The sequence below is a fragment of the Ruditapes philippinarum genome, unplaced genomic scaffold (assembly GCF_026571515.1).
Source record: "Ruditapes philippinarum isolate M1 unplaced genomic scaffold, ASM2657151v2 ctg17_1_1_1_1, whole genome shotgun sequence".
Taxonomy (NCBI): domain Eukaryota; kingdom Metazoa; phylum Mollusca; class Bivalvia; order Venerida; family Veneridae; genus Ruditapes; species Ruditapes philippinarum.
The window spans coordinates 2,459-19,626 of NW_026865484.1; the positions used below are offsets into that span (position 1 = coordinate 2,459).

Genomic DNA, 17,168 nt, shown 5'->3' on the forward strand with positions numbered 1-17,168 from the left:
ATTTTTGTTGTTTGTTTGTTTGTTTGTTTTCTTGTCATATTACATGCACATTATATCATATGTATGGCAATGAACATATTGTATGTTTATGCTGAATAAACTCTTGAAACTTGAAACTTGTAAACAGGTCAACTTTACTGTGCATAATATGTGCTTGTATCATCTTATCTGGATACTGAATACATTTGAAACAATTTATAAAGTGTACAGTACTGTTGGTAAAATATGCTTGTATTTATTTGTCATTGAAATTTGTTTGTTCGTATATTTATTATAGTATTCTGATGTAGATCCAAACGAAAGCTACGTTTGTTTGTTTTTCTTGTAAATTTAGCCCACAACATGCTTAAGTATGTGATTAAAAACAACTTTCCAGTCACGAGGGCCACATATTGTGTACAGTTCACCAAATAACCTTTAAAGGCCCATTACGCCTGAGAAATGCTATCATTTATATTTCTCAAGAACTGTTTATTTAAACATATTTATTTGCTATGAACATGAACTATCATTTACATCTTTAGTTCTGTTGGCAATGTGTATATTTAAAAAAAACAAAGTTATTTGTATGGAAGTCAAAATACTACTTTGTTTACATTTTGCTACCTTTACGACACATAACTGCATATTAAGTGCTACTTTTTTAATTTGTAAAATATCTAACATGCACTTAATCCATTATTTAAACATATTAAACTCAAAAAGATAAAAATCTGAGGCAAAATGTGCCTTTAAAGTTATTATCTGACAGGAAGAATGAGAATGATAAAAAATTACAAAAATATAAATAATTACCATTTCGGTAATCAATAGTGACATCACTGTAATTATGTAAAAAAGTAATATCTTAATTGTTTACACTGCAATATTCATTAAGAAACATAAAAAATAGAGAAATGCTTTTATTTTTTATCTTTCAAAAGCTTTATATTGTTAATTACTCTTGACAATTTCCAAAAAGTTACTCATCGGACATTAACACTACTACGTTTTGCTACTTTTGTGACCAGTAATCACAGTTTTAATGGTAGCAAGCAGCTACCATGCTGTAAACGTTATAAAACTCAAGTTTGTCCTTTTTTTAAATTCATTTTTGATATATTTTTTTTTCTAAGGCACAACGTATCTTTAATGAAAAGATAATTGAAACAAAAATCAAAATCTCTTATGTAATAGGTAAGAATAGAAACTATACATATGAATAATATGTATGAAAAGAAAAAAAAGAAAGAAATAAAATGATAAATTATATGAATTAAAGGTATTATAATTTATATATTCATACGATAAAAGTTAGCATTGAAAGCAAAGAAAACAAACCCTTATTGTATTGATCATTGATATTCATATTATTTTATAAAAGCTTGATCATTCAACTGTAAGAGTAAATTTCTAGGCAAAGCTCTGATTCATTAATATTTTATAAATCACAGGGCTGATTATTTATGAGCGTGACCATAAAAGCAAATATCGCATAATAAATACATTGTTTTCCATAGACTACCACATATATGTAGTTCTTTTATTTCTTTATTAGCTAGCATGTGACGTCGATTAACGTGATTGTTGCTAAAAATAGATATTTTCGGATACAGCGCGCGTGATTCTGACAGTCAGCTTACTGTTGTGGAATTTCTGAGAATTATCGGTGTATAGAACTCACCTGCGCCTCAAAAATGTTTCGATTTTAAGTGCAATGTTAGTTCAATAAATGCAAAAGGACTGCTTGCAGTTTGCGGATGAATGGAGAGTTTCATTATAATTGTACCGGCTGGAAATCTGAGTTAATTGATACGTAATTGGATTGGAATCAAAACACAGGTAACACAAATCAACATCCAAGATGGCGGAGCTCGGAGACGGTGGAAGTTCTGAGCAGGATGATATCTTATTTCTCAGAACAGTAAGTATTTAAACATTGTGTATATTATTACATGATACTTAACATGCTGTTTTAAAGGACATATTGATCAATATAACCCTCAGAGGCTTTGTGATACGCCGTCTGCTTCCAAATAGCGATAATTATACATTAGTGTGTTGTGTATTGTAAGAGCCGGTGTTAGCATTGGATTTTTTTTCGTCTGTATATGACATACAGGTCGGCTGGTATTAGAGCAGCTGTAAAGGTGAACAAATTTTACACTGTAGAATTTCAAGAAAACATGTAATCTCAATGCTGCATAGATTGTACTCAATACATAACTATTCACCAACCTCTTTCCAATACATGTAAGCATGCAAGTTACTTAAAAATTCACCAGATTTTTTTTAATACCAAATACAGCCAGTTGTAGACAGTTTCTGTACAAACAAGTAGAATTACCTTACATACACAAGTAATTTCATAAAAGTAAATGTTACCTAAATTAATTAGTTGGTTCTGGGACGTGTAACCTAAATTAATTAGTTAGTTCTGGGACTTATTAACATCTAAGATTTGTACATCAACACCATTAATATAATATTACTAGCCACTTAAACAATATTTCAAATCTGGTAAATGCAATTCAGGGTGTAATTCATTTCTGAGTCTTCCATATATATAAATTAAACTAAAGTTTACCATATTTGTTGGAAAAAGCCTTAATTACAACTGTTTGTAATTGATATCTACATGTAGGTCTTGTAATAATTAAGTTAATACAATAGCACCTACATGAACTGTAGGTTATTAGGTTAATTGTAAATTATTATAGACCTCTGATTAACTTAATTGATTACATGTTCATAATTAACACTCATTGCTCATTGTTCTTTGATAACCATCTAACACTTATGCTGTTTAATCTGATCATACATGTAGACAATATACACATTTATATATTGGCTGTTAGCATTATACATACCTGTATATTTCATTTTAATATTTAACAAACACAAACTTGCCAAAACAAGCACTACAATATTCTTACCCACCTCAACTTAAGAAATTATACAAAATTTATTTTAGTTTGATTCTGTAGGAAGCTATAAGCTTATAGACACAATCTTGAATCCTTTCGTGGAACCAACCAGTACTCGGCAAAGAGAGTAAAGTTTCTTGCTTAAGGACACAATCACTTGGCCCTGGTATTGGCCAGCAATCATTAGATTATTAATCTGATGTATTAAAGTTACATTAAATAAATTTCATAAAAAAAGAAACATTTCATTAATAAATTGGGTTTCATATCGACTCCAGATCTTATTTTGGTGTCCAGTCAACCAAAATGAGTTTAATGAGCATACAAATGTGCAACCTCATTGTGGCGAATTCGGAAGTACAATTTCTGTTTGCATGAGAAACTCCGCCTTCAGATCATCCGTACATCAATATTAAATCAACAAACATGACTATAAGTAGCAGTCCTAATTTAACGGTATATTTCCGCATTGTAACGGATATTTTCTTACAAATTTAATCTTTTTTATGAGATGATTATTTTTTCTGAACCACAGGCCTAGTGCACCGTGACGCTTAAACGGTAAAAGTGTGTTTGCACAAGAAAATCTTATATTTGCTGTGTTTCGGATAGCAACTATAACTCTGTGACGTAGCGCATATAGTCTTCATTTGCATGTTAAAATTCGTATACGAACTTTAGTGTTACCGTGGGGTTTTCCATTTAAAATCCTAATTTATGAACAATATTTGATGAGATTTACAACAATACTGTTAAAAAGGTTAATGAAACTGTAGAATGCTTGGTTTTTAGGCCGACGGCAAAAATATTTTAACATATTTCTTTAATGTAACTTTAACCAGTGAGCCACATTTAGCCAAACTCAACTGAAATAGTTGTATGACTTTCTTATGTAAAAATTTTTTTATATAATCGCCTGAATATATATATATCTTTAATATCACATTTTTTTTTATTTTTCTTATTTAGATGGCATGGGTTGTTTTAAAAAATTGTAATACAAAATATCTGACAGCTGGCAGTTAATAGTGAACACACAAGCCTCGTATCATTAAATCAATTCTTCTATCAAACTGCCCATATCCACCCATAAATATAGGCTCTTATTGTTAATATGTTTGCATACTTATGTTTTGTAATTATTATTGTATTTTATAACAAAAGTGTGTGATACTGATGTTACGATGTAGATTATGTGACTGTGTAAATACTACCACATGTGATTCAGTGTATACTACATTGTTCATTATTATCATTCCTACATCCCTATCTACCTGATGAATAACATACAGCCCAAGACTTTGCAGATAATTGATTAATATTGTATGTTTTCTTGGCACATTACCATATTGTCTGTCATTCCTACAGAGGTGATATATACATGTACATGACTTTTTTGATGTTAAGTTTATATGTACCAACAAATAAACAACAAGAATATACTATTGAATTAAATTGCTGAGGTGACTGACTACCAGAGAAGCAGATCCCTAAGGTTCAGTTACAAAGACATAATTATACACTACTAATTAATGGAGAAGGTTATTTGTTGAGATAGATACTAAATAATAAAAACATTTCAAGGTCAAGGTGTATTCAGTTCCGGTACAAAGACCATTGCAAACTGCGTAATAATATTACATAATCAGTTTTAGCATTTTAGAATTGGGTGAAGACCAAAGTATTTATAATGATTTGAAGAGGAAACCATTGACGACGTATATTAATTTTGGCATAATAACATCGCTTTTTACATAATGACGCTGTTCTATGATGTCCTTGTAACGATCACTGGCATACTGTCAAACATAACTGTTTTAAACTGGCAGGAACTGGTAGTAAGTGGGAACCATGTGCACATTCACCTGATCTCAAAATATGAAAAAAAAATTGTCTATATCGTTTGTTTGGATATTGTTATTAAAAGTTGTATGATTCAATGTTTGAGTCAGGTTAAGGTGTCTGTCTCTCAAGCCTGAGATAGTGTGTTTGAGCTCTACTTAGGTCAAAACTGGCAACAGTATCAGTTCTAGGAAGTGGCACAGATGTTGTTTGCTTACAAGTTAAAACATTTCGCCAGAATTGTTTTATCCCCTGACTTTCTGTGAAGGGTAGGGGCATATTGATAGATTTTCCCTTGTCTCTATGTGCTGCTGTCCTACTGTCTGACTATCACACTGTTCATCTATATACAGTTGTAGGCTGGCAAAATGTGAATGTTCTAGAGATATTAATGTTATTTTGTTTATACATCTCCGATGTATTACAGTCATGTGAAAACAATATATTTTTTAATTATTTTTTTTTACAAATCACTTTTTTTGGGGTCGATTTTGACAAAAAATGAATAAAATACTGTAATAATTGATATCCTGATTAAAGGGAGACAAATGTGTAAATCCTAAATGAAATACCGTGGGTTATGTTGCAATCAATATCAAAATTTTTTTGTTACTGTATGTAAACTTGGATTTTATAAAAAAGATGTGAAGAGCCATAATTAAAACAGAGAGGTAAAAGGTCAGCTAAACTAAGTATATACATACCTATATGGTGTAGACTGAATTCTAAGGTGTTGGTTATCATTTTGTCACGTTAATGCAGTAACGACTGTAACGGGTTAACTCTTATTACATTATATAAGGAGTTGAACCATCACTGCACTAAGCTGATGATTTATAGATTTTGATAACCTCATTGGTTGAGAAGCTGGTCTGACATATTGAATAACACTTAATATACTAGACTGAGGTAATATGAATCTGTCAGCACTTATTGTTCTAGATTTTATAACCAAAAGATGCTCTAATTTACTGTTAAAATGTGTGACTTTAGTCTTAAATTGATCTGTGCAATGTTAATGATTATTATCTGATGCAGATAATTGCAAGCTTTTTAGGATGTATTCTGCATTGTAACCTATGGATAAATGACAGCCTATAATAGCCCTGTTAAAAGTCAAGTTTAATATTATAATTCATTTTGAGGTAGTTATATAAGGGTTAAGTGACCAAAAAATAAATTTTTAATATAATACTGACATTAGCATAGCGTTTGTGATGTAAATTTCATGTTTTTATTATGATTTATGAAAAGAACAGTGTACTTGAAACCTTACACTGGACAAGATATTTATTTTAATGTAGCAAGTCTGAATGGCTTTATTAAATGTATTTTGAATATGTTGATTCATTTTGTTGGTAGGGTTGGGGAGACCCGGGAGAGGGTCTCTCAATTGGAACAGCTTGGCTATTATTCATAATAACCTCAAACCTAATACAGATTGAAAGTAGTGCTACCATGGCATGTGTTTAAGACTTTAGATGTAAAATAAAACAGAAGGTGTTACAAATGTATCTTTGATAATGTATAACAAATGGAAATACATGTAGATGAAATACAAAGGAAAATAGTCTAGGAAATAAAGTCTATTAAGGTAAAATTATGATTGAAAATGTGTCTGACAATCATAATCATAATCAGTTTATAAATGCACACTGATTTGTCCATATAATAACCAAATGGACTTTTACTCAATTTGTTGGTATAAATTCAGTCAACAAGTTCTAGCATAAAACTACTATTTGTTTACATGTAAAGTTCCTTAGAGAAGGATAGACCAAACTACCTTATCCTATTCTTACTACTGGGTTTGAGGTTCTTTTCCGAAGTTTGACAGAAAGGACCTAGAAAATGTGATTTGAGTGAGGGCGGGGTCTCTAACAAAACACCAGCAATGGTTTATACATAATAAGACTGGTTTTAGAAATATGAAAGCTTTAGATTCATCATAAGTAAGCTAAAATAAATGAGTTTAAACTAAACTAGAAAAATATAAACATGTCTACAGAAGAAATAAAATAAACTGGAAAAATATAAACATGTCTACAGCAGAAATTTCATATAAATCATTCTCTAGAAAAAAAAACTATTTTGTAAAACACATCAGTCTCCTGTGACATAAGAACAAAAACACCTGCTTAAAATGATTCTAGGTTTGATGCTGTATCTCCCCATAGGTAAATGATGCAGCAAATGCAGCAGAAATAGAGAAGGTTGATCCCAAAAGAAAAAGCAGTTGTAGGTGAAAGTTGCAGACTTATGCACACTGGCTCTATGGCTTAAGAATTGTGTCCAGAATAATTACAAAGGACCAGAATTATTTAGCAGCACATACATTGAAGTATGGTAACTTTATACAGCATTTAAGGTCTGCAGGAAGAGTACAATAATTAAGTATGTCCATGCAGCAGGGCTTCCATAAAGTTCCAAAATTTGAAAGAGACTATAATATTATAATCTTCCATTAAGTTCCAAAATTTGAAAGAGACTGTAAAATCTTCCATTAAGTTCCAAAATTTGAAAGAGACCATTTAATCTTCCATTATGTTCCAAAATTTGTAAGAGACTGTAAAATCTTCCAAAACTTAAAAGAGACTGTAAAATTTCTGATCTTGGAAGTCTCATAATGTATAAGGTAAAAAGAAAAATTAAATTTTGGAAATCAAGAAGAAAATTACTCCAAAACATTCACTAACAGAAGCCCTAGCTTCCATGCATTTACAAGGGCAAAATGAAGAATATGTAGTATAACTTAATTTAATTGCCTTAATCAAACCTTTATACATGATCATGCAGATGAATATTCTTATATTTTTGAAATAAAAACAATCTTCTTATCACAGACATACTTAAAGGAAACAAGCTTAAAGATTTTGAAAAGTGTATAATATACACTAATTAAATGAAGCTGTCACATTTTATAAACCATGTTTTTTTCCTATCTTTTTTTTAATAAATGATAAACAATATACTACCAGCTGTCTCTGTACATTGTATATATTAAAGCATACAACATAAAACATATTTCAGTGTATACATTAAATGAGGATATAAACTGTGAAAATGCTAACATTGTGAGATTTTCGGATTCTCATTTTTTTTACTCTGCTCTTCTGCAAGTTTGTTCAACTCATTTATCAAAGCTGTTTTGCTGTTGTTCTGGATAAGTTTGTACAAGTTGAGATTGGAGTATTGGTGTTTGTGCACTTTAATTATTTCACTATGGATTTTCAAGGATACATTTTGCATGATACTTCAAAGGAACTAGGTTAAAGGTTTTTTGATGGACAAAAATGTTGTGTTTATAAACTCACTAGTCAAGTGTGAGTCCAATTTAAGATGAAAAGTTATACCTGTGCTTGCTTACTATAAAATTATTATAATTATTGTTTATGTAAATTATGCCTTTTGACAATTATGTACATTTATTCAGCATGGTACATGCATTTGTATCATTTAAATATAGTTCAATGTTAACAGTGACATTTTTTAATGCATGAATGTGCATTTTAAGTTTTTAAGTTTTTATTATAAGTAATTTACTTACCATTACCCTAAGAATCCAAAAATAAGAAATATTTTCTGTTGGTATAGAAACAATGGTGGCTTAAGTTAACCATCTATAAGTAACAGTATTTCCTTTTGTAGATTTAATGCTTATCTTTTAACCATCAAAATTTAAGTTATAATTTTTTTCTCATATTTTTTAAAAGTGCATTTACCTAGAGTTATTTTCACCTGGAATTCATTAATTAATTTGATTTGTAATGAAATAAAAAAGTATTTTCAGAACAATTAAGTATAAATATATTTTATTACTCTATATATTACTAAAAGATTTTGTAAATTTATGGAGAAAAGTGAATTAATTTTCAACTTAAATCAATCATGTTAATTAATAAATAACAGTGCACTATTACTGTTAATGATAATTACTAGTTTCTAATAAATATTAAATATTAAAACTATTTGCCAGCAGCAGATATTCTGGCTTTTCTGAAAATTCTTATTTTGTGGATAAAACAACTGCATTATTGATGACAATTCCTTAAAGTCTTTGATGTGCAGAAAGCATTTGTTTTTAGTTATTTTTTTTGTCAAGACAAAGTGGTTGCACATGTTCCTTACTTTTAGATTGAAAAAGAAATAAAAATCTTTATATAATCCAGATGAATTTGTTGGATGATATCTTAGAGTATAGATCTGTACTATCATAGTCCATCTTAAGCTGATACTTAGATAATCATCTGATATTCCATATTATTCCTTTTATTGGTGGCTGCACTTGATAAGTTAGAAGTATTGGAAAAGTTAATATGGTCCTCTGGGGCCCCATGGGGCTGATTCCAGAGATATATTCTTGTTCATAATTGGATATTAATGGAGGCTAGAGCATGGCTGGAAAACACTGGAAATGCATCAGTTAGTCAACAGTAGAGTGCCTGAGTAGACCTTGTGTTAGCTTTCTTTTTTTTGGGACTTTTTTTACTGTTTTGTTGTTGTTGTTTTTCTCTGAAGCATTCAAATTTTCTGAAAATTGTTAAAACAGCTGGATTGATGTATTTATAAGTGTTAATTATTATAATGGTTCAAGTCTCATAGATGAATGAGTTATATGTGCTATAAGTGCTCCTGTATCTGAAGTTGAATTGATTGTTCTGTTGCATGTTTAATCCAACATTAAGCTGCCAGGAAGTGGGTTGTCTGGTCTTTTGGAATGTGAGAGAAGGGCCTTTCTTCTCCTTATCTAAAAAATATTTAAAATTCAGGTATATTCCAGATAATGGATTAATATGTGAAGTTGGAGTAATTTTTTGTTTTACTTTTGAAACAATGTTAAGTAATGGAACATGGAATTTAGCTGAAATTACTTGGAAAATAATAGCAATGGTTTGGATTTTTTATCAAAATGCACGAAGATGTTTTATCTTTGTTGAAGGAAACAGTAGGAAATATTATTTGATATGCAATGTTGGTCTTCATTTGAAGTGATAAAATTAATTTTGTTGAGAACAGATCATGACCGCAGGGATAAGGATATTTATTAGAAGTGTTAAACTTAATGTTTTTATATAACAGCTCATGTAGTTTCTTAATGACTTATAGATTTATCAGGTGTTAACACCTTTGAATTTTTTATCACATTTTGGATTTAATAATGAATAAAGTCTTCATTTTAATTTAGATTTTTAAAAAAGAAATGTTTTTTATATTACCTGTATGTATGATTAGTTTGCTTTATACATTACTGTGAAAACAGTTTAAGGCATAATATTCATTTGTATCTTTTTTTCGCAAGTGTAAGTTGTAATGAAATAGTTTGTCACTCATTTAAAACACATTGATACATGTTGAGAAGTTGTCCAAGCTACATTTTCTGAGAAATAATTTACACTGCAGGTTACTGGGTCTGAGCATTCAGATGATGACATCTCACATCTTAACAGTATGTTTATTTTATTCAGATTACAGTGGTCAGTAGCAACCAAAATAGCTTTTCTGAATCATATATGTACCTATATTTACAGTTTTACCTAAAATATTTTTCCGGAAATATTAAGTGCCAGTTAGTATAATAATTGAAAATAGTTAAAACTGTCAAGAACTGGGATCAAAACTAGAAAAAGAACAAGTTCCAGAGTATCACATGCACTTTAAAGCAACAGATATCCTCTTAAGTATAACAGAATATAACCTAATCAATAAAGTATGGTTAGAAAGAAATTACTGGGACAGCTGATCTTGACACTTGTAAGATGTGATAGGTTCACAGGGAAAGGTTCAGAGATGTAGTTTGTTATAATACTGTATGTAATAATGTACCGATGGGCTACTTACATAATCCTGATCACAAATAATGTGTAATAATGATAAATGGTATATCAATAAGTAATGAAACAGCTATAATCTTGATATGATGATTTCTAGATGATTTCCCAACGATCTGCGACTTAATTGCATTTCTGCCGTTTTTTTCTTACATTGATGTCGCACGTTGCAAACGCAGTTATAGTAGCCAGATATTGGATTTCACTTCTAAACCAAGCAATTTCATGTCTTTCGTGTGATAGTGTTTTTTGAGTTTATTTTTTTATGTCATGAATGGAAAGTTATAAATTTTTCATAAAAAGAGTAATAAAAAAAACATGTATTAAATAAGAATTGATTTCAGCTGAATTCCATTTTCCTTGCAATATTTTGGAAATTTTGAGATTGAAATATTTTTTTGTTCATATCCTATAGGATTAGATTTGAGGCATTATTGTGGAAATTTATTAGTGTGTTTGATGGAAAAGTTCAAGTGAATTATCAGATGAGTTTGGAGTTATAATTTCAAGGCAAATGAAAGTGAAAAAGATTGGTTTTTAAGTGGTTTTATTTTCTGAATATAAATAACAGAGATAAGGATAATAAATAAAGTACAAACATGGGACGTATGAAAGGCGAGGATGAAATAGAATCAGAAGGAGGTGAAACCGTCAGATGTGTAAGTTATATTTTAAAGCTACAATATAATATTATTTTTCATGAAAAGGTAACATTATTGTCAACATAGGTTTTAAACAACACAGAAGAAGTCTATAACAAACAGGTATAAAATCTAGCCTGTTAAGTTAAGGTTTATATCATGGTTTTTCATTTCTATAACTCTTTTGAATGATGCTTTTATATAATTATACTACTAACACTCTACAGCAAACATTTAATTTACAATACTCAGCAAAATACAAATTAATCAGCCAATAAAGAAATGAACATTTTTCCAGTTCCGGGAATTTTTCATTTCATTGTGCTTATGATGCAGTATGGTTTAAAAAGCTAAGAAAACTCTGATAAATGATGAATATAATTTTTTGGCAGATGTTCGAACCTTGCATGAGTCAGAGATAAAAATAAAAACTCTAGATTATAGACTAAAATGAATCATTGAGATTGTAACTGCATGCTGTTTTTAAAAGAAATATTTTCTTTTTCAAGAAATGTTACTTAACTCTAAAATTTCCAAGTATATCTTCAAGAAAGATATATTTATAAGTTGGCTTCTGCACAGACACCTTAATTATAAGATAGATTGACAGTATGATAAATTCTGAGGACCCTACAAATTTGTCTAGATCATTTAATTAATTAGATATTGAATGATAATTAACAGTTCAGCATGTGCTCTGAGATAACCTTTTCAATTTGTATCATTTACCTTAATTGACCATTTGTCCTAAACCAGTGATTTATGAGGAAGATGTTGACTGGCATTTAATCGAAAATGTTAACAGTAACTTAACATCTTTACTACATAGCTTTTTAATACTGTCAGAAAAAAACTGCTGATGTGAAAAAAAAGAAGAAGAAAAAACAACACTAAAATAAGCAGTTGTCTAATACAAGTCTGTCTTATATAGAACCCAGAATGAGTCTGTTTAATATCTTATCATTTCTGCATTCTTGTCTGATAGGCAACTTGTTTCCAATAGTTGAAATTTTTGAATATCATTATCTCCAGCTATAAGGAATTATAGCTAGGAAGTCATATTGGATCTCTCAGAAGTTTCTGACATGCATTTACGTAACAATTAAAACACTCTGTACTGTAAATTATTGATAGAAGTCTACATTTGTTTACAAGTTCTATACACAAAATATGGGAGCATGTTGCCTGTTTTACAGGTTAAACTTGTTCCAGTTGTCATGGTAATCAATTTCCCAAGATAATTAGAATAGAAAATTGAATTCAGTTTTATATATGAGTACATGAATGGTTTGAAGAAATTATGCCCCTTGGTATTGAGATTGGTTATAAATAGTTGCTTTGGTCAAAATGTTATGATAATATAGGCTATTAGCCATACAAAAATTAACATGAAATTAATTCTCACAACCTTATATTGTTAAAAGAATATGCTATTTTCATGTTGTTTAATTTTATTTTCATTGAACTGAGTGTTCGCTATTCTGTCAGCATTTTTTAAAGAAATTTTCTTTAAAAAAATGTAAAGTTTTTTTGAAAAGAAATAAAGATGGACATTAGTTCAGCTTAATTAAATATACTGGTATTTAAGCTGTATTAGGGTAAACGATTTGCACATCACCTTGTAATAAAAATCTGTCAATCAAGATATTGATCATTATGTCAGGTTTACCTAACAATACTGTTTCTTCAAATATTTATAAAGCCATGGTGATATATATCATCATATGATAATGATGGATTCTTTAACTAAAAATGGAGATATAATTCTAGGTATATTTGAGTTGTCATTGATATACATAACATGTAAAATAATAGTAAAATTCATGACTTTTTGATAAATATATAATGATCTTATCCTTTTGATAATGAAATTCAGCTATTTAAAAAGCCCTTATTTATAATATATCCTCCTGAATTTGTGTAATGGACTGTCCTTGCTTTAAAATTGGAGCAGTCCATTCAGAGTTTAAGGGATTTCAATATGAAAAAAAAGCAACAAAATAGTTACAGAATAAAAAAAAGTCTGGTCGGATTTGGTCTGATGTAAGTAGGCTGGCCAGCTCAATATCAGGTGGCATTAAAGGCTGATCATGTTTAGGTAAACATTAAAGAAACACTAACTATTGTCTATAGCTTTGAACTAACTATTTTTTTCAAGCAAAGGTACATTCCTTTGCTTTACTGTAAGCCTAATTACTTTCTGCATTCATTAGAAATATGTTACAGATCTCTGCCAGGTATTGTTTAGAACTGGTAATTAAGCAATTAATAATGATTGCCTTTTGTCTAGAAGAAAGTACAGTACGAGAGTTATCTTTGGATTCTCCAACACAATGCTTCAACACTATGAATTCTGGCAGATTATAACACAAATTCAAAAGTTTATAACAAGTACGCATATACATACTTATATAGAAAAAAAATGCATTTCAATTTTGAAATTTTGCATTTGAAATTTTCAAGAAGCCTTTGCTTGTCATAGTAAAATTCCAAGTTACCAGTTTTAATAAACACTGTTTCAATGATTTGTTCATCAGAGCACTGGTTATCCTGAGCTCTTCCAGCCTGTACACCAGTGTCTATGTTTGACTTATCCACTTGAAAAAAAAACCAACATTATGCTTAAATTTAAAATGGGATAAGACCAATTAAAAAAAATTGTTCAATTTATTTAGCTCTAGTAGAGATCAAAACTTGCATAATTCAAACCAAGGGTATTACGAAGCAAGTGATTAGAAGCTAATGATCTTTAACCCATTGCTTCATGAGCATTTTGTGAAAAATGGCTGTTTTCATTGAAAAGTCTCCCGTTACAAGTTCAAATTGCTATAATACTATAAAAACTGCTTCAACACTAATCAAACTTGGCACAAATGTTGACTGGACCATTGCCCTTGCAACAACATGCTCAGGCTTAAATTTTCTGTTACCATGGCAACGAGGGGACATCTCAAAATTGCCAAAAATCACTATTTTGCGTTGATTTTTTCCATCAAAATTGATTTCAAAGTGCTGCAACTTCTCAATGGATTGAGATAGAGTCAAATGCTTTTCAGCGTTGGTTACACGTTACCTTATGATCAATCTGGGGTCATTTACAGCCTCTCACAAGTCCAAAATTTTCTTGGCGATGAGGGGGACTCCGCCCCCCTTCAAACCCCCCAAACGGGGGCACATCCCCCTTCTGGCAACCCCCTGATGTATCTTTTGGTTGGGGGGCCGCGCCGAAAAAGAGGTCACTTTTTTTAACAACATTTCTCAAACAAAAACAAGTGTTTGGGGCCTAAATAAGGCATTTTTTCATCATTTGAGACAACAAAAAAGGGGGGGGGGGGGTGAAAAAGGCGTTAAAAGGCGTGTATATGAAGTAATGGGTTAAGAGGGGGCCACTGCTTCTTTAGTTGATCTCAATATCTGATATTGCAATAACTTAGGCTGTCAAGGGGTATCATTACTTTTCCTTCCTGAATATTTATTAATTAGACCTTTATCATGTTAACTTGAGTTTTAAATGAATAAATTAACAAATGTAGGAACAAAAAACAACATAAAAACAAACAAGCAAAACATACAGAATTTTCTGCTGAAAGTAAACTGTAAATGGATGTATATTTTGTATATGTGTGTTTGTGTACACATCATGTAATGTAATTATTTTACCAGCTGTCTCTGTTCACTCATATAGTAAATTACCTCTCATCACAATCATCCTCTACATTGTAGGTGAAACAATCTATGTTCACTTAATAACCTTTACTTCATATGTTACATTATCGGCTTTCTTCTGTTGTATCTGTGAGTTACCACTGTCAGCCAATTAGGATATGTTGCCCTTTCGGTCACAAAGATCATATAAACTCTATATGTTATAACATTTTCCAGTCATTTTAAATGTTAAATTAGGATAAAATGTCATAAATGGCTAAATTATAAGTATGGCAGACTCAATTATACTATTTCAGACATTTTAAATGCCCTCTATAAAAGATGAAGATGGTTACAGGTCATTATGCCCATCACTGCTGTGGCTTTAAGTCTGGCTAGAAATATTAAGTTTGTCAAGGCAGCTATCCTGAGTGTATTAAGCTAAATTAGGTCTATTATTATTAGACGCGGCATGCACACTAACTATACACTAAAAGGAATGTGATGTTAACACAGAAATAAAACTTTGTCAAAAAGTAAACTGTAAATTTGCAAAAGCCCTTACTACATGTATATTTAACCTTCAAATATCAATTTAGGTTCTCTAAAGATGTGTAAAGTTTCTTTAAGATATTTTATATCTTGCATAATGCCATCTACTATTACTTTTAAAAAACAATTTGTTACATCAATTCATAGATTTACAATTCTAGGTATCAATAAAAGTACTTTGTTTACATTAACTTTATACAGAAAAAATTGCTTCTTTCAGTCAAAGAAATTACCATATTTTTATCATTTTTTCTCCATTTTTGGTATGCAAGTTGCTGTGTGAAACATTTATAGATCAGTTTAGTCTGACTTAAAATGGTGATTACTGGTATTAAAGTTAAATAAGAATCTTGTGTTTATTTTCAGAATGACATGGTATGTCTGAGCTGTGTGATATCACCATCACGAGACAGCCCCAGCGACCGAGTATGTCTTGCCGCAGAAGGATTTGGAAATCGCATGTGCTTCCTAGAAAACACTTCCATGAAGGTAATAACATCATAACACTTGCAGAATACTTTAATATAGCTTTCACAATGGAAATGTCTCGGCAGGTTGGTTCAGGTTACTACCCATGACAAAACAAAAACAAAAATAAAGATAGTCATATCTACTAAATATATATGTATCTTTGGGTAATGACCAATCAGGGCGCCAAACACCTGTGGCTGAAAGTGTTTAATAATTTTGGAGACAAAATTTCAAATTGTTACTGGCTTTTATTTACGTTCCCCTCCGCCTTAAATTAGCTTTATTACAGAATTAAATTTTTTGTTTTGTTTTTGAAAATAATTAACTTCTGAAATTCTTGAGTTTTAAGATAACTTTTTTTTAATTCATAGCTCTAATCTTAATTTTTATCGAAGAGCAGTTAATTCTGAAATTGTGTTACAATTTGACTTGCTTTTGATTAGTAAAAGTCTATTCAAACAATATCAAAATGCAAAAAGTGACCTGAGTACAGTATGATGCCTAGTCTTACTGCACAGACGTGGGACGTGCATATAATGGTCTTATCACAAAAATCAACTTCCATACATATTTAGTATAATGTAGTGAATTACTGAAATCAAAATGTATAGGTCACCAAAAAGTTTGGTAGATAATAACATTTCAGGACATTTATGGTGACATGTCCGGGGTCCGTACTCTCAGTGCCTGAAAGGGCGAATACACCCTCATTAAGCCTAGTATATATTCATACATACATACAGATGGGCAGGTAGGGCTGACACTATACAGGTGACAAATAATAATCACATTCAGTACCATCAGGTTAAGGTTAGTTCTTCGTGAATTCAAGTGATTCCCATATTTCCTAATTAAACAATCACTGAGTTTTCAACTCAAATTACTAGTAATTATGCCATAATATATGCTCATTAAAAGAAGCATTTAAACATGTATGGCTTCAGATATACCCTATTACTGGAAGAATAGAACCTTAAGTTTACTCATAGTTAAGGCTCTGGTACATTATGTTAGATTTAGTCTACAGTTCAGGATTGGCAGATGTATGATTTACTATTGTATATTTTGCTTCAATACAATCATTTGAAAAAATAAGATCAAAGACTTACACACCATTTTATACCTTATTCATCATTTTCTTTGTAATGTACAAAATCACCTAAGGCATAAACTGATTATTGGACTAAAGGTGAACATGTCTAGAAATTACCTGTTATGACAGTTAAATGACCTTCATGGGTAATACAGTCTCCCACACATTGATTGTGAATACCAATATATTG

General features: G+C 30.4%; 1 protein-coding gene across 8 annotated transcripts in view; it reads left to right on the forward strand.

Annotated features, from left to right (window-relative positions):
- The first annotated feature begins 1,597 nt into the window (after positions 1-1,597).
- The window catches only part of LOC132729300 (ryanodine receptor-like), a 173,573-nt gene continuing 158,002 nt past the window's right edge, over positions 1,598-17,168 (forward strand). For 7 of the 8 annotated variants that reach the window (XM_060715028.1, XM_060715026.1, XM_060715030.1 and 4 more), the window contains exons 1-2: positions 1,598-1,903; positions 15,781-15,903. In XM_060715028.1, the coding sequence (XP_060571011.1) occupies positions 1,844-1,903; positions 15,781-15,903 (183 nt within the window). In that variant the 5' untranslated portion in view covers positions 1,598-1,843. Of the gene's footprint in view, positions 1,904-10,991; positions 11,236-15,780; positions 15,904-17,168 lie in introns of those variants that run through there. The other variant, XM_060715027.1, reaches the window with a different exon arrangement.